Consider the following 27,177-nt stretch of genomic DNA (forward strand, 5'->3'; position numbering starts at 1 on the left):
CCTGCATGAAGTGGAAGTTTGACAGGAACAAGTTATGATGGAATTGGTCTATTAATGTGCTAGTTTAACACCCTTTCTACCACCCCCAGCCCCCGTAGTTATCTTGATACTTCCTGTACAGAAAGAGGTTGTAATTAATGTAATTAGCAAATGTTTTAGAAACCAGTTCCCTCTTAAATTTTCAGAACACACCCATTTTAATTTGCTTGACTCCCATGTGGTGTAATTTTCCCCTCATTTTTGTCAAGATAAATTGAGTGGTAGAAGCCACTGCTTTAATAGCTGTGGTTTAGAGAAATCGAATCAATCTTTCTGAAAAAGAAGAACCTCATAAGAGGAAGAAGCATATGCAGGTGAAGAATGATTTCTAAGTTGTGATTAATATGCTTAAAAGTACCATTGTGTGTCAATCTCATTAGAAAGATGTCATTTTAAAGACAATATGCAGCCTGCCAGATAGACAGCTGGCACACTGGGTTCAAGAGGATTTAGAGCTTGATTGCAGTGGGTAGGATGTGCCGAACTGCAATTTGTAAGGGGGAATATTGAAAGTCAGGCACAGCACAATGCGGGTTTATCAGAGGCTCCCTGGGGAAAATAAATAAACAAATGTATTTCCTGGTGTTTTCTACTTCCGTCCTCACGTGGTCTGTATTGTCTGTTTCTCTTTATCTCCCCTCTAAAGGAGCTAATGAGCATCTCATGCTTTTGCAGTGTTACAGGCCACCTTCTTAGAAAATGCATGGCCAACCTGAGAGCTGAATGAGGTTTTTCTCTTGGACGATGTGTTTGATAACCAACCCACCAAGAGGGTGGGCATTTCTGGGTACAGATGAGGTCACTGTCCAAGAGCATTTGCATGGGGATATCCACTACATTCCATCTGTTTTAAGACACCAAGCATTGGATAGATTACATTTTGTAAGACTTGAGATTTCACATGACAAACTTCTGAAACTGCCACACTAATTGGTACCCATCGTGTTACCATATTGTAAGCTCCTTATGTCAAGGCCTGCTAAAAAATCACAAGTGACAATAATCGAGCCCTTTCCATTATTAAGGCAAGGGATGCTGTTCAGAACCATTTTGCTTCTTCCTTTATCTCCCAGGAGATCTTCTGGCCACACAATACCAAATACTAAGTCACGTCTTACTTATTGCTACCAATGTGGCTGCAGTCTTCCTCACTTACCTCTTGGAGCTTCTCCTCCATCCCCTTGCTTGCAGCTGGGAGGAAATGAGCCACTTTGCAGGAGCGAGGCATTGCAGAGCAGTGCTCGGGGAGGCGGGAGGAAGGAGCTGTGCCTCTGGAGCCTGGCCAGGCCAGCAGCAGGTTTGCTGAGCCACCTCCCTGCTGGGGAATGCACCTGCTGGGCCGGGGTGAGGGCTCACAGCCTGTCGCAGGTGCTGACGCTGGTGCCACACCAGGAAGGGACAGGCGGGAGCACCTGAGTCTTGGCAGGTGCCAGAGGAAGGGAAGGGATTTTCCCCTTGAGATCTCTTTGCTAGTTTGATCCAGCAGAAGAAAAGCCTGAAAACATCAGCGCTGCCAGGCAGGAGAGAGGAGTGGTGCAGGCAACGTGTCAGCTGCAGGTGAGTGAGGATGGCTTACTGAGAAGTGCCCTGTTCTGGAGCGCTATGTGGGAAGGGTCATACTTTAGCAGTGGCTGTCAGCAAATCTGGGGGCTGTTTTGCAAGTGCTTCCAAACAGATCTGCCTTCTGCCTCCACAACACCTCCTCCCGGCACTCAGGCACAGAGCTCCTTGCTCACTGAGGTCTCCCGGACTTCCCTTGGCAAAGAGGAATCAAGATAGCTCTGAAGGGTTGGAACGCCGGGTCCTGTTACCTTTGTGGAGAGGAGGGGGAGAGCAAATCTTTCTTACAGGACATCACAAAGCTATCTCAATTTCTGTTATCACCGGCTCTCCACCACCCTCATCTCCAGAGTCCCGAGACTTGGAGAAAGAAAGGGCTGGTCTGCCATCACCTCTGGCCTTCCCAAGGCTTCTCCAATGATGGTGGGTGGGATGCTCGTTTCTGGGAAAGCAACGTCTGGTGTCCATTAACCTGAGAGCACAGACGGGGCTTTGAGCACCACAGCATTCAGTGCTTCATCAGCATTGGCTGTAACTTGGACATAAAACAACATACATGAGTATTTTTCTCTTGGACTCTACAGGGAATTGGAAAAATTGCATTAAAATAAGCAAACAATATATATGCTTCCGGTTTCTGTGGGGTGGGGAAGGGGGTAACATGAGGCACAGGGCAGGGCAGTCCATCCCAAACAGTTTATGGCCAGAGCTGACAAAAAAGGAGAAATGGGGGAAGGAGGTGGTTTGTGTCTGAGGTGTGAGGCACTGCTGGCTCTCATCTAGATCACTAAAGTGAATCGCTATATGTATCACTGTTCATTTTATAGAGAAGTTTGACAGACTTCTTCCATCTCTGCGATGCTCACGTCATCCACACAGCTGCAGCAAACCCTTCCCAAAGCTGGAAGCACTGCAGGAGTCCATCCCACCACCGGGCTTCCCTGAATGCTGTGGGTGAGCAGTGTCTCATGGGATACGCTGGGCTCTGGGGGAGGAGGGGAGTCAGGAATATTTCAGCAGCTGAGCTTTGTGAGACTCTGAAACGAATGTGTTAATTTACAGTCCGCAATCGTCTGCCAGATATCAGTCAGACATATAAAGTCTATAAGCAAATAAATAAGTGCTCATACTGTTCCCCCTGGTTGGAAAGGCGTGTCTCACAACTGCAGCCAGGAGTGTTCAGAAACCTGTTGATGACAAATCTCGATGCCAGAGTAGGAAAAAATAAAAGGAAAGATACTCACATTTCCTAACATTTTGTTTTTTTTCCTGAGTTCCCAGTGTTTTCCTGTTCTTTCTCCACCTGCCAGACAGCAGTGTGGAATGACATGATCTGTCAGGGTTTGTTTTCTGGAATGTGGCTTTCAATCAGAAAGCGCTGTGCAGTTGGGCTGGTCCTCTCCTTTTTTCCTTGCGTACAAAGAAACACATCACAAAGTCACCGTGAGATCTAGTCTGATCCCTGCCCCAGATCTGCAGCCACCTGGCCTGGCTCTGAGGTGACCTCTGCCTTAAGCAGGCAGTTCACAAGGTCTCATCTCACCTAAACTGTTCCATGATTCCATGGGTAAAAACAGTGTTATTGAGAACACAAGCCCTCACAGTTTTGAGAAGCCCAAGCAATTGCAGATGATCACTGAGCAAAAGAATATATACCCTGGACATATTCAGTTAAATGCAAGGAAACACAGGGGCACATTTCACCTCTCCAAATCTTTTTTCTTTTTCTTTTTGTTATGGGTTAATATAATGGTAAAAAATAAAAATAAGCAACAGGTGCTCTGAGGGCTCTGTCTGTTCTGAGCAAACAAAACTCAAAATGGTTGAATTCCAAAAAGCAACATGAGAATACAGTTCTGTAGCTTGATTTTTTTTGTGGTGTTTTCCCTCACTGTGGTTTCTGCTGCTGCGTGGGTTTTGTGTACTGCTCGCCTCACAGCTCCGCTGTATGTATGCGCTACTTCAGCCAAGCAGCAGAAGGCCGCAGACTTTGCACTTCTTCAAGCCTTCTGTTCCCTTAGTCCAAAATCTTGATCTAATCTACCGACCTGCTATCTACTGAACCCACCCGCTCTCTGGGGTGGATGAGATAAGGCACCCCTGCGCCTGGAGAAGGAAAGGCAGGAGGAAGTTGTGCTCCGCACAGGGCCGAGCTGTGCGCTGGGGAAGTGCTGCGGGGCTCGTTGTCCCCTCGCCCCTCTTTGAAAGTGACCCACAGCAGTGTGAGATGTCTCTGTGAAAGCAAACTGGGTTCCAGTGAGCACAGAGCAGCGTGCTCAGCCAGCACAGCTTCCAGATGAGAGAGCCCGTGTCCCTCTGGGCCCAGCCCGTCCCTGCTGAGCCACCACGCAGGGAAATGGCGGCACAGTCCTGCAGGCCGGCAGTGCCAGGGACTTCCTGCACACGTGGCGGCAGCTGGCAGCAGGCCCTGGGCACGTCCATGGTGACCTCACACTGCGGCACTGCTGTGGGCAGTGAGTCAGGAGGGGCAGCCTGACACCGTCAGGCGGCGGCAGGCCCGGGCACCCCGCCATTGTGCTCCCTCTGGCCCACCCCGCAGCAGTTCATCCCTCCTGAAGTGGCACAGGGTGATGTGGTCTCAGAAGGGTCCCTGGAGAAACTGGGAGCTGTGGGAGAAAAGGCCCCTGGTCTGTGCCAGGTGCAGAGGTCCCAGATGTTCTCCAATGATCCATAATGGGCCCAGGGTGCCTGCACCGTGTAAATGGGCTGTGGTAGACACGGACATCTTCAAATGAGCCATTTGGGGCAGGTGAGGTACAGGGCTGTCCTCTCACTCAGGGTGACAGCTCTGGCACAGGGGATCTGGGCTCCTGTAGCACTCCAAACAGCCCCTGCATAATAGCCCATGGTATGCTACTCTGAGGGGCTCAGACTCTCCTCTCCACCCACTTTCTGCTTCAGGTATCAGCTGTGTGCCCATGCTGGGGTGGGACATCAGGTGGGAGAAGTGCAAGTGGTTTCTGAATGTAGGAAACTGCACAGAGAGGCATTAATGGGAGGCAGAAACAGAGTCAGGGTGCAGGGGAGGGGATGTGCCCCAGGAAGCAGGGATCATTAGGAGCAGAGAAAGCAGGGAGGAGAGCAGAATTGCAGTGCCAGGTCCTGGCTGCTTCTGGGGCTCTTTCCAGGGAAGTGCTGAGACCACCAGAGGTACAACTGTCCCATTTCTGCAGTGAGATGGGATTGCTAATGAGGCTGGGACAGGGCTGAGTGACTGAACTGGAAGGGTTAAGCCTCAGGCTGGATCCCCCCACCTTCTGCTGTCATTCTGGGCAGCAGAGCCAGTTGGTGACAAGAGGCTGATGCTGATGAGGGAGCATGTGAAGTGGGAGCTGTGAATGGGGCTTTATCCCAGAGGGGACTGGCCTTTGCTCCATCCTGCCCGGCTGCCAGCACCAGCTGCAAGCAGAGCCCTGTGGGCAGCAGCATGCCAGTAGCTTCAGTGTGTGGCACGTGGGGCTGGGGAGCTGGGGACTCACTCTGAGCAAAGGCTTGGTGAGGGGAACTGAAGCTGACATCCCTTTGTGGCACAGGGAGGTCTTGGGGGAATACAAGTGTGGCTCATGGGGCTTTTGAGAGGGCATCAGGGGGGTCTGTGGGCCAGCCTTGAGGATTTGAGATCTGGGATCTGGTGGGGGATTGTTCGGTGCAGGGGGGCAGGGTCTTTGTTTAATGCTGTTTTCTCTTCTTGGCTTTCAGATGAAGCACGCAATAAAGGAAGGACACGGCTTTGGATGTTCCTGCATGGTGCTGTTCTGGGAATGCTCCATCATATCCTGCAACACTGCTCAGGGTGCGGGCTCAGCCCCAGCACATGGACCGTAGCTCTCCAGGTGGCTCTGCCATGGAAGGGTGCACCACCAAGCTCTAAGGAACAAAACTGAGGCGTCCCCACTTGAGAAATGCAGCTGCCTTCGAAACCACCACTGCTCTGACCCTCCCTCTGCTGTGAGGGTTCACGTTCCTCTGTGCCAACACCCTGCTGTGCCCTCCACACCAGCTGCCTGCCATGCCGGAGCTGGCAGACCTGAGCTCCCCCCGCACACCTGCAGATGCTGACCACATCCAGAGGAACATCCTGGAGGAGCATGTGGAGCTCTGGTGGTTCCAGGACCCCAAGAAGTCTATCCTGTGCTATGGGATGGCTGTGGTACTGATCCTGGCCTGTGGGATCGGAGGCATCATCCTGCTGTACAGCACAAGCAGCCGCTCTGGGGAATGGCGGCTGGCAGTGGGCACCACGCTGTGCCTCCTGGCCCTGCTGGTTCTGCTGAAGCAGCTGCTGAGCTCAGCAATCCAGGACATGAACTGCATCCGCAGCCGGCATCAGATAGAGCTCCTGAAGAGCGGGGGCTTTTCGGACTGCCTGGTGTTGCTGCTTAGCGCCCTGGTGCTGCTGGTCTGTGGGGTGGTGCTCACCATCCTCTCCACCACCACCATGCAGCTCAGCCCGGCGCGGCCACTGGCCAGTATGTTCACCAGTGGGGTCGTCCTGCTGGCTGCCGGCAGCACTCTGCTGCTCTGCCTGCTGCTCTACTTACTCTGCACCTCCTGCTGCCAGGCTGCTCCACGCGGCTTGGAGACCGGTGAGATCCGAGTCTTCACCATCTCTGGCCGCCTTGCTGCCAACAGGCGGCTTCCTCCCACCTCCAGCATGGCCAACCTGATCTGACCCATGGCCGCTGCATCTGCACTGTGACAGCCTTGCGTGAGGCTCGCTGGATACAGCCCTCAGCAGTCCTTGTGCCAGCCTTTCACTAAGGAAGGGCAGGAGTCGTGCCTCATGTTTTCTTCCAAAATGACTGGTGTTTGCTGAACCTCAGGCTCATAGTGTGGCAGGGACTTTGGTTTGCCTCAGTTCGGATCTGGAGCTTTACAAGCCTCGGTTGCCTTTTATTTCAGCACATCCTCCTGTGGCAGCTGCTGCTCTGGTGGCGATGCCTGCTGTCACAAAGCCAAGGTGAGCTCGTCCCACATCTCGGGGACTCCAGAGTCTGGTTCCTGCAATTCCCTGGGTCGTGCTTCTCCTGGTAGAAGGGGTTTCAATTTTCAGTGCTATAATCCTAAGAAATCTCTTGTGGGGGGAGATTCTGTGTCTGAAATGCCATTTGTTTTTGTGATGCTGTCTTTCCTGATACTGCTTTGCTGTGGCCTCACCATTGTCTGTGCCTTACCAAAGGGGTGACCAGAGTCAGGTCAGGGCTGTAGTGGGCTGTCAGCTTTGTACACTGTGTGTTGGGAGGCTCAGTGATTGCACCAGTGCACTGCAGCCCTGCAAGCTATGGACAGAGAGGTGCCATTGCTGGGGCAGAGAGGTGCTGCTGTGATGCCCAAATCCCAGGACTGGGGCTTTTCCAACCCCAGGTCCCCCACCACAGACCTGATGGGCGCTGGCATGACAGCTTTGCTATGCAGCAGTGCTGCCATTCTGTCCTTTACCCTGAGCTCTGGTGCTGTGCCTCTATGAGGTACCTACCACTGAGTGCCTTTCCTAGAAGCAGGCTTACAGCTCCCCCACAGAAACCTTTCCTGTGAATTGAGGCCAATTTACCTCTCAACATTCTCATTCCCTCCCTGGGCCCACAAACCATTTCACTGCTCCTGCACTTTCCATAGACACCGATCCGAACCTTCCTAGTCATGCTGTTCCACTGAAAACTTCCCTTTCTCTGCATTTTCCTATCTGCTCCCATCTCCCCCTGATCCGCACTGCTCTGCCCCAACCAGTTGTTTTGCCCACTGGTTTCCAAGTTACCCATGAGAATTAGGATCTCATTTTGCTATCATCTGTAGATCTTACTAAACTGCTGTTTCCTTCTCTTTGCATCACTTCCCTTTATCTGCCCAAGAATTAAGAGGGTGTCACTAAGCTCAGGTCTTTCTGTGCTAAATGCTCCGCATTTGTGTAGCAGAGAACAGTCCTTTACCTTGGGGCTGCTCACCCCCAAGATGCTGTGTGCAATATGGAGAGATGGGCTGCAGCTGGTCAGAAGTTTTTCGTAGCCCACAGCTGTTGCTCTGCACATCCGTGTGGGTGCACATGCAGGTATGTCAAGATGCACCAGCTCTGCCCACCTTTGCAATTGCTCCCATCTTTCCCAACCTGCACACCCGCTGTTTTGCACATCTGGGCACCTATGGCAGATGCATGTCTGTGCCCAGCTCGCAGCTCCATGCTGCCTGCCTGCCAATGTGAATCCTTCCCTTCAAAGCCCCTTTAGAACATGCACACGTGAACTCTGCCAGGAAAAGATGCTTGGGGACCCTATCCCTGCCCAAGGAAGCAACATGTGAGAACAGGCCGCCTCTGAGCAGGGAGGCTGGGGTGTCTGGCTGCCCTGATGGACGGGCTGCACTGACTCACCTCCTGCAGAAGCGTTACTGTTTTGTTCCTTTCTCATTTCCTGTGTTGTGAATGGAAATACATAATAAAGCGCTGCAGAATTTGGCTGTGCCAAAAGATGGTGCTTCATTTTGGTCTCTCTTCAGAGCAGGAGATCTCAGGGCTATGGAGAGCTGATCTCTGCTCAGAGCAGGAATCGCAGTAGCTGCAGTTTCAGCTCATCAGCCCTCATGGCAATGTCCCCACACACCCAACTGCATGTACTTCTCTCCTGGTACATGATTCCATCCTCCTGATGCTCGTGCATCTCTCTCTGCTTTAGGACCTATCCACAGCAGGTCCCCCTTAGGCTTTATGATCCCATATAAGGAGCTCCTGAGAAGCACAGAAAACCACCTGGATGAGACAGTGCCAATTGGTTTGTTGACAGAGCAGCTGCTTTACCTACAGTTTGGCTGAGCCCTGAGCCAGGTGGTAGCAGCTGCTGCCTCCAGCTAGCCTGGAACCAGTCTGCCTGCATACCTGCTGCTACTCACATCCGCCTGTCTGAACTGCTGGCCTTCGGCCTTTGGCAGCTTCCAGGATGACCCTGGTACAAGGAGGCTCCTCCTTTCTGCTTTGCCTCTCTGGTGTACCCAGCTCTGCAGTCCAGATGCATTTTTCCCTGGCACAGATGAACTGCTGGGGGTGGGCACCAGGGCTGCACAGCCCCGTATCAGGAAAGCATCCACTCAGATTGGTTAAAGGGTAAACTGGGGACTTCCACATGGGGTCAAAGTAGACAAGCAACTCATCACTTGGCGAGTAAGTGAGACCCTGAGTAAAACAATCTGGGAAGCACTTCTGTGTTTAATCTCCTCCAAGGCACTGCTGAGACCAAAAGTAAAATACTGTGTCCAGCAGAAGGCATATAAGAGAGAGAACTGACTGACCACTGAAACAAGGCACCGGAGTTTCCATCTCTTTGTAGTTTCAGGCAACACGTTCCTTGCCTGAGAAATGCTCTAAGCTTCCTCTCTGCATAGTGCCTGGAATGCCTGCTCCAGTAGTGCCCTTTGCTTTACATTCTCTGAGGTGTGTTATTTGCTTTTGTATACACTGTGTTGCGTAAACATCTTAGTAGGAAGAGAAGTAAAGGAAAAGACAATTTATAATGAAGCAGTCAGCAGCGGGGAGCCAGCCGCGTGGCAGGGCTGCAGGAAGGCATTCCCCTGAGGAGCAGGGCGGAGGTTCCCAAACTGTTAGGGACAGTGAGAAGTGAGCTGTGACATCTCACCACAGAGATGACAGGAATGCAGCCATTAGAGTAGTTGCACAATGCTATGGTGGTGCCTGTGCAGTCAGTCCCATGAGGGGTGGCCATTTCATGGCAGCACACGTGCTCAACTGCCACTGCAGACTTTCTAGGTGCTTTTCTAGCATGTCTTGCTGCAAGAGAAGGGAAAACAGAGGAGATAGCCAGCAGGAAGCAATGCTGGAGAAACATTAGCAGGAATCTCGCAGCCACGCACAAGCTGTACAAGATTGTTTACAAGATCACATTACAGGTCTGTTTGCACAACAGAAGTTACGCTGCAGGTCTCTTCTCTCATGACACAAAGAGCACAGCAGCACCCGAGCAAACCCAAGGTAGCAACCACACCCCAACCCAAGCATGGTCTGCAGCAGGGCCAAACTCTGTGGGACAGTGGCTCCAGGGAGGGCCCCGTGGTTCCTATTTGCCCTGTCCCGTGCTTGTGGCAGAGCAGAGAGCCCCTCAGTCTCATGGCACTATCAGCAGAAAACTAGGCAGGTGACTGGAGGTCCTGCTGTTGACAGGAGTGGCCACCAGAGGTGGAGGGAGAAGGTTTTCACAGTAGCAGCTTAGTCAAAGGTGCAGCTTATCACTGCGTGTGCACAGAAACTGAAGCTGCCGCAGCCCTTCAGGCCTCCTCCTGAGGCTGAGGAGAGGTTCCGACTGAAGTCAAATACAGCTGAAAAGCACCCATCACCTACTAACTAGGACTAGTCTCTCAGAGCCATAATGAGCAGATTACTTGAGCTGGAGGAGGAAGCCTGGCAAACGGGACCTCCCATTTTCCTATTTTCATCCTTTCACCTGGAGAGCCCAAAGACCTCGGTTCCTAAGCTCTCTGTGTTTTAATACAGCTGGAGGGAGCAGCAGAGCACAGGAAAGAGACTGTTCTGCCAGCAGACAGCTGTGAAACCGCTTCCTGAGCACCCAGTCCCAGTGGCTCACATGGTGCTGGAAACAAACACTGCCAACAGAGCCTTCCCTCGTGAGGATAATAAGCAAAAAGAGCTTGCTGACAAAACGATCGTCCATCTGAGACAAATGGAGAGGTCAGGCTGCTGCACACCACTGGCCAGATGTGGGGCCATGAAGAGAGCCCCAGCAAACCACCATAGACAGAGGCGGTGTTGAATCACACTTTAATTTCACCCAGAGTGACAACAGAGTGGGGACAGAGCAGGGCCAGCTCCAGTGCCATGGGGCAGAGGGGCTGGTGCCAAAGTCCCCACAAGGAGCAATGGGACAGGGAGGGGGGCAGACCCATCCCTGGGCATCCTGCCTTGCCCAGCTGCAATCAAGACCAACTTGTTCATCCTCAGTATCCAAGCAAGACTGGGAGAACAGCAGCACATCTGGTGTCTCCAAATCAGTGAAGCTCTGCAGGTGTCACAGCAGGGCACAGGGAAACCTTCACCCCACTCCTTCCCTCCTGCCCCCATCTGCATGGAGATGAAAGCCAAGGGCAGGTGGAAATGGAAGGAAGGAGATGGGGGCTTGGGGATGGAGAGGGACTGCAGCCTCATATGGAGATGTGTGACTCTCTCTCCTCTTCCTCCGGCAGCTGCTCACTGGGCTGAATGTAGTTGTCCTCGATAAAGCCATCATCATCTTCAACATGCAGGCCAGTGACACTGGACACAGGGGGGTTCTCACTGTCATCCCAGCCTGAGGAGCCCCTGTCCCAGCCAGTGCCCTCTTCCAAGGGGCTGCCTCCAATCGAGCTGGTTTCAGGCAGCGGTCGGTGGCGATAGCTGGTGAAGTTCTTGTGGCAGAGCTTGCACTTGGCAACCAGAGCAACCAGGATGGAGATGCTGATGGCAGCCACCAGAAAGCCCACTAGATACGGCCAGCTCCTTCCTCCCTTCCCCACAGGTGGTGCAGTGGCTGAAGCAAAGGACAGGCCCATCAGGGCTGGGCTGTGGCACAGCAGGTGCTCCACCACAGCCGACCACGTGCATGCTTCACAGTGCTGCTCGTGGTGGGGAGAGCAACCCTGGGGGTAGACAGGAAGAAGGTGGTCTTCCCTGCCCCAACTTACTGTTGGTGTTTGTAGCTACGGTCTGCTGTGCTGTGCTGACATCTCGAGGAAACCTCTGGCTTTTTTGGCAGCCCAACTCCCAGGAGTCCAGAGTTGCGATGTCCTGTCCCTGCAGCTCCCAGGGTGACGCACAGGTGACATGCATGGCTGGGAAACAACAGGCTAAGGTGGGACAGGGGATCTTCACCTTTTCCCTCCCTAGTTTAGAGAAAGCACTCCCTGCTTGCTTTCAAGCATTTCCAGTGCTGCCCTCCAGCCTTGTCAGTCCTCAGCTCTGTGTAAGGCACTACTAGGGGAAAACATCTCTGACCATAGAGCCCCGAGTAAGCAGAGCTGTGCAAGCATGTGACCACAGTTAGCAGCTCTTCTCAACTAGGCATTACTAAATTCATGGACACTGAGAGAAACCCCACGGTCACAGGACTGCTCTTGCCTGGGAGCCAAGCTTGGGGAGCTAAAGCCTCATCCTGTTCCTCAGGAGATGCTGAATGCTCATGAAAATCTGTGCACTTCATGCAGATATGTGTATATGGATTTGGGAATGTTCATTTCCCAAGTATAGATCACTGGATATTTTCCTCCTGTCTGTCATACCTTGAAACCTTGTCATACCAAACCCTGTCATACCATAGAAACCTTGGATATTGTGTGTGCCTGAAAATGAAGAACTGAGACATTATGTCTCAGTTTGCTGTCCCTCAGCAGGGAGGAGAGCAGTCTTAGGGCTGGAGCAGAGGATCAAATACTCTCTTCTCACCCCCGACCCTTTCTGACAACCATCCCCCACCTCTCACCTTGCCTGCGCTTCAGCCACTGCTGCAAGGGGTACATGGCACAGTCACAGACCCAGGGGTTCCCATCCAGCTGGACCCATGGGATGGTCTCCATCAGCTGCAACATCAGAGTGTCTATGGACATCAGTGCATTGTTCTGCAGGCTCAGGTGGAGAAGACTTCTCAGTGGCAGAAAGAACGGGACGTCCAGCTCTTGCAGACCGTTGTTTCTTAGAAGCAGTGTTTGCAAGTTTTTCAAGCCCTTGAAAGCATCTGTGTGGAGGTAGGTGATGCTGCAGTTGCTCAGGTCCAGCAGGCATAGTGCCCCAAGGTTGGAGAAGACGGCAGGGTGCAGTGTGAGCAGGGCATTGCTAGAGAGGTTGAGGGAGCGCAGGGAAGGGAAATGCATCAAGAGTGTCCCACGCTGCGGCATGACCAAGCTGTTGAAGGAGAGGTCTAAGCCGGTGATGTTCCTTGGAAGGGAGCTTGGAGCATGCAGGAGGCTCTTCCCGCTGCAGTCAGCCCATCCCTGGGGAAAGAGCTGCTGAGATGGGCCCTTCGCTTTCTGAGGGCGTTACTGTCACTCTGCTGCCAGTCACTGTGTCACCACACATGTAAGGGGGGACCCAGGGGCTCCCTGCAGTGACACAAACCTGGCACACACCCGGTTTTGGCTGAGGCCCCTCAGGGACACCCGCTGCTGCTCACAGGCAGCCGCACGGCTGCAGCCCAGCAATGCCTGGAGCCGGCAGCACACCAGCCCAGGCAAGTCCCTGCCAGCCCCACTGTGCTCCAGCAGTCAGCGGGGACACCACCACCCACCCACCTGCCCCAAGCCCCGTCCCTACCTGGTGGTCCAGGCTGCAGGGCTGTCCCGCCGCCGCCCCCCAGGCACAGAGCAGGCCGCAGACACCCAGCAGGCCGGCGGGAGCCATTGAGCTCCAGGAAGCTGCAGGGCAGAAAAACAAGTTTGAGGGCGGGCGGTGCAGCAAGGCGTGCTGCTGAAGTGTGGCGGTGACGGGGATGGCCGTTCCTGGGTAGGCCATGGCTACCTCGATGCCCCACGGTGCCGCTCGCCCAGGGCCAGCCTGGCGGCCACATTTTCTCCTGTGGCCGTGAGGTACAGACAGAGGCAGTGGTGTGGGTTATACATTAACCACCGCGCCCCTGGGCTGCTCCTGGGTTGGGGCAGAGCAGGAGGTGGGCATGGAGGTGGCACCATCTCCCCACGGCCCCAGTGCTGGCAGCAGCCTTTAACCTCCCTTGCAGGGCATCACTGGGGCTGCTGTGCATGGAGGGCAGAGCAGGCCGCCAGGAAGGCAGTGCTGGCAGTGCTGCTGAGGCAGCCATAGGTGGACGTGCAGGGTGTTTGTGTTTCCTATCAGGAAACGTATCAGCACACGATGGTTTCTGGCATGTGGTGCCTTGGATTAGAATGTGTGAATGATAACAAAAAGGGGTATTTTTGTCACCAGGGTTTTTTTGGGGGGTGTTTTTTTTTTTGTTTTTTTTTTTTTTTTAAGTCTACTGTGATTCAGCAGAAAAATGTAGGGCTGTGAGTCCAGCAGAAATTCAGGTGCTCTGTGTGTGCGTCTTTCCATGTTAGAGGTGTGGTGGGGATGGCTGCACTGGGGTTGCTGGTTCCTTGCCAGGATCCCCAAGATCTGCCTAGTGTGGGGAGCTGATGGTTAATGGATCCAGCTCCCCAGCAGACCAGTGCCCTGGTTCCCCTTCATGCAGCTAGTGGGTATGTGCTTTGCACTTCAAGGAGCGTGCTGCAAGGCCTGCTTTGCAGAGCATCCCCACAAAGTGTGCTTGTTCCACGTCAATAATCCCTTTATCACAAAGATTCCTCATGTTGGACAACATTTCACAAAGTGTATCTCAGTCTATTGTTCTGCCTGCACGGCTGTGCTGCAACACACACTGGCCATCTCAAACATGGGTAAGCACGAGGTGGCACAATAGCAGTTATAGCCCTGAGCATGACTGACCTCTACCACCAGTAAACTATGGGAAGCGGCCATTTATTTATGTATTCACCTACCTATCCCCCTTCCTGCAGCTGTACTGAGCTCACAGATGAGTCCCTGACCTGGAGGGCTTGCAAACAAGCTTTGGATTGACAGGCATAGCAGCACCAACTGCAGGAGGAACCAGCTGCTGTAACTATCCCTTGTGTTCAGCTTGAGGCAGCCAAGGACACGCATTCATCATTTAATGACAACCCTGCCCTGGGGTCTCCCAAAGACTGACTCCCTTGCCTATGCTCCCTATTGAGAGACATGGTCAGTGAGCATGGTGGGGTGGGTTGAGGTTGGACTGGATGATCTTGGAGGTCTTTTCCAACCCTCATGATTCCACCATTCTGTCAGAATGCCACATTCTGGGTAAATGTAAGCAGCTGCACTCTGTGCCCATTTCTCAGGGTCTCTCCATCACTCAGGGAGCTGCTGGTGGCAGCATATGGCAGCCAGGCACTGGGGTGGCACAGCACAGTCCCTGTCTGCTGCCATCACTCCACACTGCTTGGGCCCCATACGGCCCCGGAGCACACTGTAAATAGTCGGAAGCGATGAATGGATTTCCCTTTCCTCTCCATGTGTGCTTTAGATTTTTGGCCGGATACAGCATGGGCTTGGGACACACCAAAACATGGATCTTTCTCCCCGGCAGCCCAGGCTTTCACATGGGAACAGCTCTGTGCCACTTGCAGAACAGTGTGTGGTCAGGCAGGTAAAGACTGCAGTGATTTCCTCAGGAATACCATGCATTTACCCAAACCCTGCGCCTGCCTGAGCCCAGTGTGGCCTTACAAGGTCCCTCCGCACACAGTGCAGCTGCAGCCACGGTGAGGCCTCAAGCTTTCCCCTGGGTGTAGCCCAAGGACAGGAGGTTTCTGAAACAGGAAAGAGGGAGACAGGCTGGAAGGCGGTCAAGGAAAGCCAGGCTTTCTGCTGCTTCCAGCTTCCTCCCAGACATGTTGACGGCCTTGCAGAGGGATTTTCTCCCCCCAGCAGCTGCTGCCCTCCTGCCCAGGCTGTCCAGCTGTTTTCTGCTGTGAGGGCTCTGCTCAGCCGCTGCCAAACTAACCCTTCTGCCTTGTGATGTGGCAGAGTGGCTCCAGGGTCCCCACTTTGCTGCCACCCAGCCCTGCAGGGGCATGGATGGGGCTGTGGATGCTGGCACCCTGCTGGGGCATTCTGTACACATCGTGCTACCATACTGGCATGTGGAAGTGCAGGGGCAAGCAGCAGGGCAAGGAGCAGCAGTAAGACTTCATTACCACTTCGTCACCTCTCTGGGCGGGGGACAGGAGCTGGTGGCCCATCCAGACTCACGATGGTCAAGGTGTCCTGAGGTGCGCATGGCCTCAGTGTTGGAGGCAGAGCCCGTGCGGGTCAGCTCCTGCCTGTGGCTCCTGGAGTCAGGGCTGGCTCTGAACAATGGGTGGAGAGCAGGAAACGCCGCATGGGAAACAGGATTTGGCTCCGCCGCCGCCGCCGCCAGCCGCGGCCCCTTGGCCCCTTTCCTTTCCCTGCTCCACAGAGCCCTTCCCATTGCCACGGGCATAGCGAGGCGATGAGGATGCCGCTGCACTGGCGGGCTCGGGCGTGAGACCCTGACCACTGCAGGCAAAAAAGGGGCTGGGATACCACCCGGTCAGGCTGGGGTTCAGCATGGCTGGGGGCACCCTGAGCGTGCCATTCTAGCCCCACAAGAGACTGCTGCCCACTGGGCAGCAAAACCTTTGCCACACAGCTGGGCAGCAGCCAAGCAGGTGGGGGCGAAGGCATCATCCACGCCATGCATCAGCTATGATCCCGAGGAAGGGGTCCTGCCCCCCCTGGACATCAAGCAGGAGTGCTGGGGCAAGATGGAGAGCGTGGTGCAGGGGTCCTGAGCCTCCGCTCATGTGGAGCCCATAGGCAGTTGCCACCACTGGCTCTGTCACCCGTGGCTGGGATGTGCTGGATATTTTCCTGTGCCAGATTTGAGACACACTTCAAGGACATGGGACTGGGACTCCGGTTTTATCTACTGCTTCTCCTCCCATGGATGGCAGGTAAATGACTCCTTTCCCTCTGCCTTGCGGGTAAGCCCATTCCCCAAGGAGGTTTGGTGGGATGAGGCAGCTGTGACAGTGTCAATGAAGCAGGGTCTCAGGAGGTGCATGGAGGGAAGAAACATCCCTTTGAGATTGGTGGTTTGAAGTTCTCAGGGCTCAGCTTTGGGGCTGAGCTATCCTCCTCTGTACCCCAGCTTGGGACAGGGGCATGGGTGGGTCGCAGGAGAAGGAGCCACATTACACTGCACACTTGGCTCATGCAGTAAACTGAGCCCATGGGGATCTCCAAAAAGAGACTGTAAATGTCCACTGTGCCAGCCTGGGGGCAAGAAGGACTTGGAAATGGGATGAGGTTTGGATTACGGGGTCTATCCCTGTGACTGACCTAGAGGAGGCCATGTCCTGGTCCGGCTCTGACATAACCTCGTGTTCTCAACAGGGGCCATCCTGGACATCACCCTGATTGCCAACGTGCAGAGCCTGTCCCACTCTGACTTCTTCCTCTCCTGTATCATGGGCGAGCGTGACGTGAGCTACCTGCAGATTGAGAGGGAGAACAAGATTGTGATGACACACCCCAAGACAGGCTTCCAAAACTACCGCAACCGCAGCAACTACGTCCAGGCCAGGGGCTTCTCCATGCCTGACTTGGTGGGGATCCTCTACTGCATGGGGCGCACACCGACAGAGCAGGCCCAGGTGGTCTACGTGCACAACAGCCACAATGGTAAGTGCTTGAGTGGGCCCTGGGGAGCGTGACACACTCACTCACTCACTCAAGGCTAAGTTGGATGGGGCCCTGGGCAGCCTGATCTGCTGGGTGAGAACCAGCCCACAACAGACAGCTTGGAGCTCAATGATTTTTAAGGTCCCATCCAATCTGAGCTATTCTATGATTCACTGAGGCTAGGTTTGGTGTCTGATGGCACCGTGGGTGGCAGCCCTTGTGTCAGCAGGCAACTACTGCTGTGCCCAGCCCCTCTGGCCTTTGTGCAGAACATGAGAGAGGTGGTGGACCACCACCAGGTCTTGTCTCACTCAAGCACTGGGCATGAGTGGCAGCCACTTGGATGTTTGGGTGGTGCCGTGGGTTGATCTGTGGCATGCACGAGGTAGCAATTAGTGCAGTGAAGAAGCATTTTCACACTGTGAGGATATGAGAGAGTTTTTCAGCTGGAGGAGCATGGCCCAACTCCAAGGGTGCTTTGTGGCCACCTGCCAGCAGCCCCCACCCCAAGGAGGTGTGAGGGAAGGGCGGCTGCAGGCAGTGGATGGGAATAGTGCCTGTGAGCAGGGCAAGGTCCGGGTGAAGGGAAGCCAGAGGAGGCAGTGAGGTCTGGCAATCATCAACCAAAAGCAGGGTGCCATTGGGCAGTGCCAGCCCCAGGTCCCACTGGCAGGTCTGGCTCTGTTCTCCAGCAGGTTCCTGAGGAGGGCAGGGGGAGGCGTGGGGTTCACCTCCTGCCCCTGCTCCTCATTAGGACCATAGAAGCCTAAAGGGCATCACCACACTGGAGATAATGCCCAAGGAGACACAGGCCCCAGCACTGCCCTCACTGACATCCTGGCTCTTCACTGAGTTATTAGGACAGAAATTCTCTGTGATGGTTTTTGCAACTGAGTGTTTTTGAGGTCTTTGTTGGAAAGTTTTGGCTAAAACAAGACATCTCCCTGCCCATGTTAAAACACAGCTCTATCGCAGTGTTTTGAGCTGCTCAAATATCTCCAGCTGGGAAACAGACTGTGATAAGGACCAAGCCGGTGGGGTGCAAGCATCCTCCTGGGAGCAGGGACTGTTCTCTGTCCTTGGCCAGAGGCTCACAGTGAAAATGGCAGCGGCCTTATCAGAAACAGAGACAGGCAGTCTGGGCAAACAGAGCTCCGGGAGGCACTGCGTGAGGAGAGCAGAGCACTGGGAAGTAGAACAGCAGGCACAGGGTATGCAGGGACAGAGGGGCATGGACGCGTTGCAACACTGAAGAAAGGAGGGGGGCTTTGCACACTGACATGGCATTTGTGTATCTCTATATATGTCATGGGGGAGGTGGTCTGTGGGACCCAGGTTTGTTCACTGGGCCAAAGCCCAGACAGGAGTTAGAAGTGACAAAAAAGCTGATTTTGCCCTGTTTAATTTAGACAAGGAGAAGTTTAGAAAAAAATGAGGAAGACCGATTGAAGGAAAAAGTAACAGAAAGGTTAAATCTTTGCCGGGGGACAGAGGGCTGCGTAAAGAAACCATGCTGTGGGCTCAAGTGTGCATTGTATCAGCTCTCACAGTGCAGCTGGGCTCTCACAACAGCATGTGTAGGGAATGCTGCCCAAGGACACTGAGAGTGTCTTGTAAGATGCATGAGAGCACAGGAAGGATTATCAGCTTTGAAAGTAAAAACACAGGGAAAAAAAAGAAGACCAATCAGACCCAGAGAGGCAATCTGAGAAGGGTTTAAACCCAACAGGCTGTTTTGTCAGATCTCCGAGCAGAGAAGGGCCTGGAGAGGCCACAGCAGGAAAAATTAAATTCTTTTATTTTCACATCTGTGAGCACAATAGGGAATGTCAGGAAATCTGTCAGAGGATCTGTCTAAAATTACAGCACTGATAAGAGAAGACAGACAATAAATAGCTGAAAAGAGGAGCATTGCCAGGACCTCTCCTTGGCTTGCAGTGATGTCAGTGGTCAGGCTGCAGGGCTGCTGGTGTGCTGCCAGCAGGAGTAAATCTGTGGTTGTTGAGGCTCCTGGTTCTTGGGGTGAGATGTGGCTCAGGGCATCAAACTCTGGCTGCAGAACTGTGTTTGTGGCTACAGTGCAGGACCAGGGCTAAAGCTGCAAAACCCATGGGACAACAATACTCTGTAAGGAAGAATACATAGAAATAAGCTGGCAGGATGCTGGGCTGCAGGCAGCACTGCTCCCACCCAGCACAGCCAGTTGCAGGGTGTGCAGTCTGGCACACTGGGAGGCTCTGGCAGCCATTATCCAAATGTGCCCTTTTTGTGTCATTGCTGGCACACCCAGGGCTTGGTTTCCCAGTCCTTAACATATTTATAGCCTGGTTTAGGCTCAGAGCTGTGCCCAGGCTGACTCACGGTATAGCTATAGAGTGGTGCATACCCCAACACCTGGGAAATCAGATAAACATGTGAGTGCTCTGCTAGAGGCAGGCAAAGATACAGATCCTGCCCCTTGCCTACACACCTCCCAGTCTGGCAGCAAGCAGCATCTCATGCTGTCATATCTCCCCAGGCTGCTGTCACAGCATCCCGTGCTGGGACAGTGCAGGACGCCCCAACCCTGGGTGCCATCCCTGGTTCTCTGTGACTCCTCTGCCCGAGGTGTGTGGATGGAGATGTGCATGGTGATGTGCCCACAGAAAGGTGTGTTAGGACTGCATAGCGGGTCGGCTCATCCAGGCACTGCCCTCAGCCTGCTCTTCCTTCTCTTTGGCAGCCCACCTTTTCCCAGTGAAGGCCACTCAGTCTGTGAATGTCGGCGAGCCGGCCACCTTCTCTGCCAGGGTCCTCAGGAGGAAGGAGATGGATGTCATGTGGAAAAGAAATGGCAAGTGGCTTCACAAGTGCCCTGCACCAGCCCTGATCCTAGCTGCCCTCACTCCCCCACCCCAGGGTGCAGCAGTCCCCAGGTCACCCCCTGTCTGCCCACAGGTACCTACTACCAGACCACGGACCGGGGCGAGGTGCGGGGTGACCTTTTCACTCTAACACTCCCGAATGTCAGCGTGACTGAAAATGGTGTCTACAGTGCCACTTTCATGGGAGACAGCCCCCTGTGGAGTGCCTTCTACAGGCTAATCGTCAGAGGTGAGTGGTGCCTGGGAAACGGCACTCCATTGTCCCCTCCCATCTTGTGGGGACACATGGCCCAGTGCCACTCCACACCCCTCTGCTCTCCATGCAGCGTGTGCTGCAAAGAAATGGGGTCCGTCCTGTGAGAAGGATTGCCCTGACTGCCTGAATGGGGGCATCTGTCATGACCACGTCGGTGAATGCATCTGTCCTCCTGGCTTCACGGGCACCCGCTGTGAGAGAGGTATGTCCAGTGGCTGCCTCTGCCCCAAGGGGACGAGCTGTGTCCCACTGCACTCCAAGATCTTGTCAGCATGGACAGAAACTCACAGCATCCCCAGCATCTGCCCATCCCCAGTGCCTCCTGCTTCTATCACCTTGATAGGACAAACACTGGGGCAGGAGCTCCTTGCTTGCCGAGGATGGTGCTGGGGAGCTCCATGAAACACTTGTTTTCCAGCCTGCCGGGAAGGCCAGTTTGGCCGCAACTGTCAGGAGACCTGCCAGAGAGCCCAGGGCTGCAGGGGGCTGAGCTTCTGCCTGCCAGACCCCTATGGCTGCTCCTGCGCCTCGGGGTGGAGCGGCTCCCGCTGCAGCCAAGGTATGGGAACATGAGCAGTATCCTGCCTTGCCTTCTTGCTTGAGTGCCAGAACAGGCTGAGCATGTGCACCTGTACAGTGTGACCAGGGGTAGCAGCGGACTCTCCTCTTCCCACAGCCTGTCCCCCAGGATACTATGGCCCCGACTGTGCTCTGATGTGTGCCTGCCAGAATGGTGGCAGCTGTAACCGCTTCAGTGGCTGCGTCTGCCCCGCAGGCTGGCATGGACAGCACTGCGAGAAGTCAGGTGAGGCTGGCACAGGGCCACAGAGGGGCTTTGACCCCAGTGGGTGGGCTCCAGCTCCTTCCTCATTAAAGGGAGCCAATACCAACCTCCACAGCCAGGTGGGCAGCCTGCCTTGCTGGTAAAAATAGCCCCCAACCCCATAGAAACCATGGTGCTGCAAGAGGGAGAGTAGTCTGGCTTTCCCAAATTACCTGTGCCAAAGAGCATCCCTGAGCCTGGAGTGTGAGATGTGTCTGAGCTGGACCTCAGTGCTCAGACAGGAACCCCAGCACTGGGAAAGATCTGAACATCCTTTGTGAACAGGGAGAAGTGGGGTGATCCCTAATGCTGATTTCTCCACACCAGACCGCTTCCCCCAGATCATCAAGCTGGCCTCGGAGCTGGAGTTCAACATGGGTTCAGAGCCCATCATCAGCTGCGTGGCCACCGGCAACCCGCTGCCCGCAAGTGATGGCGTGGAGCTGCGCAAGGCTGATGGCACCATGCTTAAGGTACCTCAGAAGCCACTCCCCACAGCCCCGTGTTTTCACCTCGCTCCCATCTTTTGGCACTGTCCCTGCACCCAACATGATGGGTGACAACTCCACCAAGTGGCAAACCTGGCTGCCATGGTGGCTGATAGAACCTCTGTGCCCACAGCTGGTCAAAGCCATCATAGAGTCGGGACAGATCACATGCGAGTTTCAGGTGCAGCATCTGACAAAGGACGATGCAGGGCTTTGGGAGTGCCGAGTTTCTACTACAGGGGGCCAGGACAGCCGGAAAGTCAAGGTCAACATTCGAGGTGAGGAAAGAACTGGGAGTTCTGGATCACACACTGTGACAGTGAGACTCCCCACAAGTGGACTACATGCCACTCATCTTGTGTCACAATGGAAACAGTCTGGTTTGAGTGGTGATAAAACATTTGTTGAGGTTTTCCCTTACCTGCCAAAGCTGGAAGGAGCCAAGAAACCGTAGATGTCCTCATACTCTGCTTCTGGTTGTTCCCAGTCCAACTGGTGTCATTCCTTCCTTCACCCCCAGTGCCACCAGCACCCCTGAATCCTCCCCGGCTCCTGGCCAAGCAGAGTCGCCAACTTGTGGTGTCACCTGTGGACTGCTTTTCTGGTGATGGACCCATTGTCTCTGTCAAGTTGCTCTACAAGCCCAAGGATGATGCCTCGGTGTGGTCGTCCATTGTGGGTATGTGGCTGTCAGGATGGGTACGTGAAGAGTCTGGAGGTCTCCATTTCACTCAGCACGACCCTTTGTGGTGACACTGGGAGGACACTGGGAGGTGATGGGGTGGGGTATGGATTTGGTGTGTCCTCTTGGTTAACAGTTGACAACAGAGAAAACATCACTCTCATGAACCTCCGGCCGGTGACCGCTTACGTTGTCAAGGTGCAGCTGAGCCGACCAGGGGATGGTGGTGAGGGCAGCAAGGGACCTGAGGCTGTCATGGTGACTGAGTGCCTAGGTGGGTCCTCATCCCCTTGCTCTGAACCTCTCTCTGCATGGCGAGGGGTCTACCAAGCCCCATGGCTGACGTGCAGTGAGATTTCACTTCCTTTTTGTTCCCAGAGCCCACAGTCAAGCCTGTGATTGAAGGTTGGTCCATTGAGGAGAAAAACACCCTTCACGTCAACTGGAAATTGCCGAGTAACCATGAGCCTGCACATGGGTTCATTGTCCATCTTTTCGACTCTGCAAAGCAGCTGGTCTGCAAAAAAAACATCACATCCATTTCTGTGCTCTCTGCCCACATTGGGGGCCTGGAGTTCAACAAGGAGTATGGGCTGGAGGTGCTGGTATACCACTGCACCAGCCTGGGGCCCCCCTCTGATCTCTACAAGGTCATGATCAACAGCAAAGGTGAGTGACATGTGGAGCTGGGGTAGGGAGGTTTCTTGCCCTACAGTGTGGGAGACTTTAGGAGTCATTCCCCATATGCCTCCTCATGGAGAATGAGAGAGCCCTGCAAAATCATAGAATCTTCTAAGCTGGAAAGGACCCTTAGAGGCTGTCTGAGAAACATCCTGAGTGTGGCATTCGGGCCATGATGAATGATGACCAAATATAGATCTGTCCTTCATGCCCACACCCATGCCCTGTCACACTTGTCTACACTTGCTGTCTTTGCAACACTCTGTAGTAAGAAGTTTCTCAATACAATTATGTTTTGCTTGCATTAACCCTGGTAATTTCACCAAATGGCCACATCCCATCAGTATGATCAACCTTTCTGGTAGAGCAGAGGGAAGCAGAGCACAAGGCATGTGGCTTCAGTGAGGTTGAATGCAGTCTGGTACATGCTGGGAGGGTTGTTAGGTGTCAGGTCTACAGGACATAATGCTTTCTCTGCTCTGTACTTTCAGAGCTTTGGGTAACTGTGGGATGTGTGCTTTAGGATGTGGAGAAGGCTCGGAAGAGGAGGTGGGAATGATAAGATGCCTGAGAAACATGAGTCCATGTTCACCTCCTGACATCACACAAGCATAGGCAGAGGATCCATGGAGGTCCCTCAAGCCTGGCACAGCTCTGGTTACCACCACTGTTGACAGGAGCTGGAGGGGGCTTGTTCTCTCACCAGTGCTCAGCTGCTGCAGCACCAGCAGCTGTGCTGGTACTGATGCTCCACTTCTTTTCTCAGGGCCTTCCTCCCCACGGTCACTCTCAGCAGAGTCTGTGTCTGACACAGCCATCAGACTCTACTGGCAGGTCCCCGAGTACCCCAACGGGGGCATCACCAAGTACATTGTGGAGCTGCAGCAGGTGGGGGGGAACAGCGAGCCCCAGTGGATTGACACTGACAACGGTGCCGAGACCACCAAGATCATTGGAGGCCTCAACGCCAGCACCACCTACCAGTTTCGTGTCCGGGCCAACTCCTATGTCCCAGGGGAGTGGAGCCAGCTGGTGAAAGCCAAGACCCTGGGGGATGGTGAGTGGGGAGTCCCTGCAGGCCTGCACCTGCACTCAGCCCCTCAGTGGGTGTCTCACCTCTGCAGTCCAGGCACTACCAACTTCACCTCACGGCAATGGGAGTTGCGGGTGGGCTGTGGTGTCTGCATGGGCTCCCAGTGTGCTGGGACAGGGATGAGGTTTTGCTGCTCAGCTATCCATGCAGCTCCATGCAAGGCTCAGCCATGGACTACCATCCTTCTTTTTGGCAGGAGCACTGAGTGTGCCTCCCAGCCTGGGCAGCCAGAGCACCGAGCAGTCAGGAGTAGATCAGCAGCTGCTCTTGGCCATCATCGGCTCCGTGTCCGTCACCTGCCTCACCATCCTCTTTGCCCTCCTGGCACTTTTTCTCATCAAGAAGAACTTTTTCCACCGGCGCCGCACCTTCACATACCAGTCTGGCTCGGTGAGTGCTGCCTGCCATGCCAGGACAGTGTCCCCAGCTCCCCATGTCCCAGCCCGATCCAGGTCACGCTCCATAGCCTCCAGTCCGGATGCAGCCAGACCTCACCTCCACACAGAGAGGGTGCGGAGCCCACCCTTGCCCATGATACCTGCCCTGTTGGCACCGCCGTGGGGCAGAGAGGTGCCCAATGCCTCTAACCTCAACTGCTCCCCTGTTGCAGGGAGAAGAGACCATCCTGCAGTTCAACTCCGGGACCCTGACCCTGACACGTCGGCCCAAGCCACAGCCCGAACCCCTCAGCTACCCCATCCTGGAGTGGGAGGACATCAAGTTTGAGGACATGATTGGGGAAGGGAACTTTGGGCAGGTCATCAGGGCCATGATCAAAAAAGATGGCTTGAAAATGAACGCAGCCATCAAGATGCTGAAGGGTGAGCGTTGCGATGGGCCAGGCAGGATGGAAGCAGGTGGGGATGTGGTGGGGATGAGGTTGTATCCTGAGCAGCACTTTGAGCTGAGAAGGGGCAGGAGCTGTCTGTGGAGGACTGGTGGAAGGGTCCAGCTGTGTATCTCTGCTTTGCTTCCAGAGTACGCCTCAGAGAATGACCACCGGGACTTTGCTGGAGAGTTAGAGGTGCTGTGCAAGCTGGGCCATCACCCCAACATAATCAACTTGCTGGGCGCCTGTGAGAACAAGGGTGAGGGCTGTCCCCTTCTCCTCACTGGCAACTGCCCTTTTCAGGAGACAACCTGGTAAGACCTGCCTCCTCCTGCCCACAGGTTACCTGTATATTGCCATTGAGTATGCCCCCTATGGAAACCTCCTCGACTTCCTCCGCAAGAGCCGAGTCCTGGAGACCGACCCAGCTTTTGCCAAGGAGCACGGCACTGCGTCCACCCTCACCTCCCAGCAGCTCCTCCAGTTTGCTTCAGACGTGGCCAAAGGGATGCAGTACCTGAGTGAGAAGCAGGTATGTCCCCAGGCGCACAGGGTAGGGATGTATTTCCCTCTGTGGAGCAGATTCTCCCTATCTCTGTTTCAAGTCCCAGCTCTCAGTTTGACTCTGACCAGCCACAACTCACTGCTGTCCTCTCTCAGTTCATTCACAGGGATCTGGCAGCCAGGAATATCCTGGTGGGAGAAAACCTGGCCTCCAAGATCGCTGACTTTGGCCTCTCCAGGGGGGAGGAGGTCTACGTGAAGAAGACAATGGTGAGGGAGGAGCTAGGGGACTCCATGTAGCCTTCATGGATGCGGAGGGCAGGATCCCCCAGCAGTGGGAAGCCAGCTGGAAGCCAGCTGCATCATCCTCCCTCCTTCCTTGGGATGTCCCCTGAGGGTCACCCTTTGTTTCCCCAGGGCCGCTTGCCAGTTCGCTGGATGGCCATCGAGTCCCTCAACTACAGCGTGTACACCACCAAGAGCGATGTGTAAGTCCACAGACACTGGGGCTGGGACACAGACACAGCCACCACTGTCCCTCGTCTTGGCCCCATCCAGTCTCACCGTGATCCCCTTCAGCTTGTCCCCCTCCTCATGAGTGGGACATGGCTGCTGGCTCCATCACAGCCTAACCTGCTGTTTCAGGTGGTCCTTTGGCGTCCTTCTCTGGGAGATCGTCAGCTTAGGTAAGGCTCATCTTTCATCCCCCCGACCCACTCAGGTCCCTGCAGCTCCTCCTGCAGCACTGGAGGGGACAACCCAGAGGAGCAGTAGCCAGGGGACACTGCATGATGTCAAGGGGATGAGGGCACCTCACGCCCCCCCCCATAACCACACGTGTGTCTGTGGCTGCAGGGGGCACGCCGTATTGCGGGATGACGTGTGCTGAGCTGTATGAGAAGCTGCCCCAGGGCTATCGCATGGAGAAACCCCGCAACTGTGATGATGAGGTGTAAGTTGGCAGTACCCTGCATCCCCAGTATCACTTGGGGGGGTTCTTGGTGGCTTTTGGCAGCCCATCCCGATCCCCTGTGCACCACAACTGGAGGAAGAGCCCCGTGCCTTCTACCCCATGCTTTTGTCTCCCGCCTACTTCTCCCCATCTCCCACAAGCAGCCTTTCTGCCCACCCCACCCCATGCACACACGCTCTCTGCCCCCAGGTACGAGCTGATGAGACAGTGCTGGCGTGACCGCCCCTATGAGCGCCCACCCTTTGCCCAGATCTCCATGCAGCTCATCCGCATGTTAGAGGCCAGGAAGGTGAGTGGCCACGTGGCCAGTCATCCCCATGGAACCCCACCAAGCACACCTCGGCATCTCCCCTGCTCCTGACTTGTGTTCCCACACAGGCATATGTGAACATGGCCCTGTTTGAGAACTTCACCTACGCAGGGATCGATGCCACCGCTGAGGAGGCATGAGGCTGCACCCAGCTCCATGCAGCTCCCACCAGCTTGTGCCCCCATGGCAGAGGGGCAACGTCAACCCCCAGCCTTCTGGGACGCTGCTGTGGGGGCTGCCTTCCACCCCTGCCCAGCAAGTGGCCGTGGCTGAACAGCGGCCCCTCTGGAGAGCTTCCTCCCTGTAGCAGGACTGCACTGTGCCCTTCCCGGTTGCCTCCTGATGCACGCTGGCTGGGGGACACGTGGGGACAGCTCCAAAGGACAAGCGCCAGCTGCGTGCCCTACAGTGTCTGCAGCAGAGAGAAGGGCCTGGCCCCAGGAGCTGGGGATGCTGCAGCCCATGCCCTGGCAGGACACAAACACCCAAACTGAGGGTGAGGTGGAAGCAGAGACCCGGCAGCTCCCTGCCCTGCAGTTCTCAGCATATTCCACTGCAAGCAGACAGTGAGCGTCACTCCGGCATGGGATGCAGCAGCCCCAGTGCAGGAGAAAGGATGTGCACAGCCTCCAGCTCACACTGCCCCTTAGAACTCAATGGCTATGTTTTATGGTCAATAAACATTGTACAAGGGACAGCTGGCTCCTGTGGAGGAATGGGGAGCTGATGCTTTGCTGCTCTTCTGGAGCATGTGCCCAGTCCCCAGCCCATCCCTGTGGGGTGCCACATGTGACCCTGCGGCAAGGCATT

General features: G+C 54.7%; 3 protein-coding genes across 6 annotated transcripts; 2 read left to right on the top strand and 1 right to left on the bottom strand.

Annotated features, from left to right (window-relative positions):
* The first annotated feature begins 4,984 nt into the window (after positions 1-4,984).
* TMEM125 (transmembrane protein 125) lies at positions 4,985-12,346 on the top strand. Of its 2 annotated transcripts, XR_011904543.1 has the most exons (3): positions 4,985-5,115; positions 5,320-6,580; positions 12,232-12,346. XR_011904543.1 is itself a non-coding variant. In XM_072343613.1 (2 exons), the coding sequence occupies exon 2, from the start codon at positions 5,630-5,632 to the stop codon at positions 6,290-6,292; it is 663 nt and encodes a 220-aa protein (XP_072199714.1). In that variant the 5' UTR covers positions 4,985-5,115; positions 5,320-5,629; the 3' UTR covers positions 6,293-8,105. The 2 variants fall into 2 exon arrangements, 1 of the variants encoding a protein (XP_072199714.1); XM_072343613.1 differs by lacking the exon at positions 12,232-12,346 and having other exon boundaries at positions 5,320-8,105.
* Positions 10,757-12,827, bottom strand: C8H1orf210 (chromosome 8 C1orf210 homolog). The gene is made up of 2 exons (XM_072343909.1): positions 12,090-12,827; positions 10,757-11,294 (listed from the first exon to the last, which is right to left on the bottom strand). The coding sequence occupies exons 1-2, from the start codon at positions 12,499-12,501 to the stop codon at positions 10,777-10,779; spliced, it is 930 nt and encodes a 309-aa protein (XP_072200010.1). The 5' UTR covers positions 12,502-12,827; the 3' UTR covers positions 10,757-10,776.
* An 869-nt stretch (positions 12,828-13,696) lies between these two features.
* TIE1 (tyrosine kinase with immunoglobulin like and EGF like domains 1) lies at positions 13,697-27,077 on the top strand. 3 transcript variants are annotated; one of them, XM_072343603.1, is made up of 23 exons: positions 13,697-16,134; positions 16,577-16,864; positions 19,587-19,697; positions 19,802-19,957; positions 20,055-20,186; positions 20,403-20,543; positions 20,661-20,789; positions 21,135-21,280; positions 21,429-21,573; positions 21,816-21,974; positions 22,114-22,251; positions 22,356-22,646; positions 23,425-23,715; positions 23,948-24,261; positions 24,362-24,572; positions 24,729-24,839; positions 24,922-25,112; positions 25,241-25,354; positions 25,502-25,572; positions 25,730-25,770; positions 25,940-26,036; positions 26,247-26,346; positions 26,436-27,077. In XM_072343603.1, the coding sequence occupies exons 1-23, from the start codon at positions 16,035-16,037 to the stop codon at positions 26,505-26,507; spliced, it is 3,549 nt and encodes a 1,182-aa protein (XP_072199704.1). In that variant the 5' UTR covers positions 13,697-16,034; the 3' UTR covers positions 26,508-27,077. The 3 variants fall into 3 exon arrangements, with proteins under 3 accessions (XP_072199704.1, XP_072199705.1, XP_072199706.1); XM_072343604.1 differs by having other exon boundaries at positions 23,948-24,141; XM_072343605.1 differs by lacking the exon at positions 20,055-20,186.
* The last annotated feature ends 100 nt before the right edge of the window (positions 27,078-27,177 follow it).

Source organism: Excalfactoria chinensis, chromosome 8, assembly GCF_039878825.1.
Source record: "Excalfactoria chinensis isolate bCotChi1 chromosome 8, bCotChi1.hap2, whole genome shotgun sequence".
In the NCBI taxonomy this organism is placed as follows: Eukaryota; Metazoa; Chordata; class Aves; order Galliformes; family Phasianidae; genus Excalfactoria; species Excalfactoria chinensis.

What these genes read in the sequence shown, in the direction of transcription:
- TMEM125 (XM_072343613.1), top strand. Translation starts at nt 5,630, where the DNA reads ATGCCGGAGCTGGCAGACCTGAGCTCCCCCCGCACACCTGCAGATGCT.
- C8H1orf210 (XM_072343909.1), bottom strand. Translation starts at nt 12,501, where the DNA reads ATGCCGCAGCGTGGGACACTCTTGATGCATTTCCCTTCCCTGCGCTCC. An exon ending in GTGGCTGAAGCGCAGGCAAG is followed by an intron (nt 11,295 to 12,089) that starts GTGAGAGGTGGG and finishes AAACACCAACAG; the next exon opens with TAAGTTGGGGCAGGGAAGAC.
- TIE1 (XM_072343603.1), top strand. Translation starts at nt 16,035, where the DNA reads ATGTGCTGGATATTTTCCTGTGCCAGATTTGAGACACACTTCAAGGAC. An exon ending in CTACAGGCTAATCGTCAGAG is followed by an intron (nt 19,958 to 20,054) that starts GTGAGTGGTGCC and finishes CTCTCCATGCAG; the next exon opens with CGTGTGCTGCAAAGAAATGG. An exon ending in GCATGTTAGAGGCCAGGAAG is followed by an intron (nt 26,347 to 26,435) that starts GTGAGTGGCCAC and finishes GTTCCCACACAG; the next exon opens with GCATATGTGAACATGGCCCT.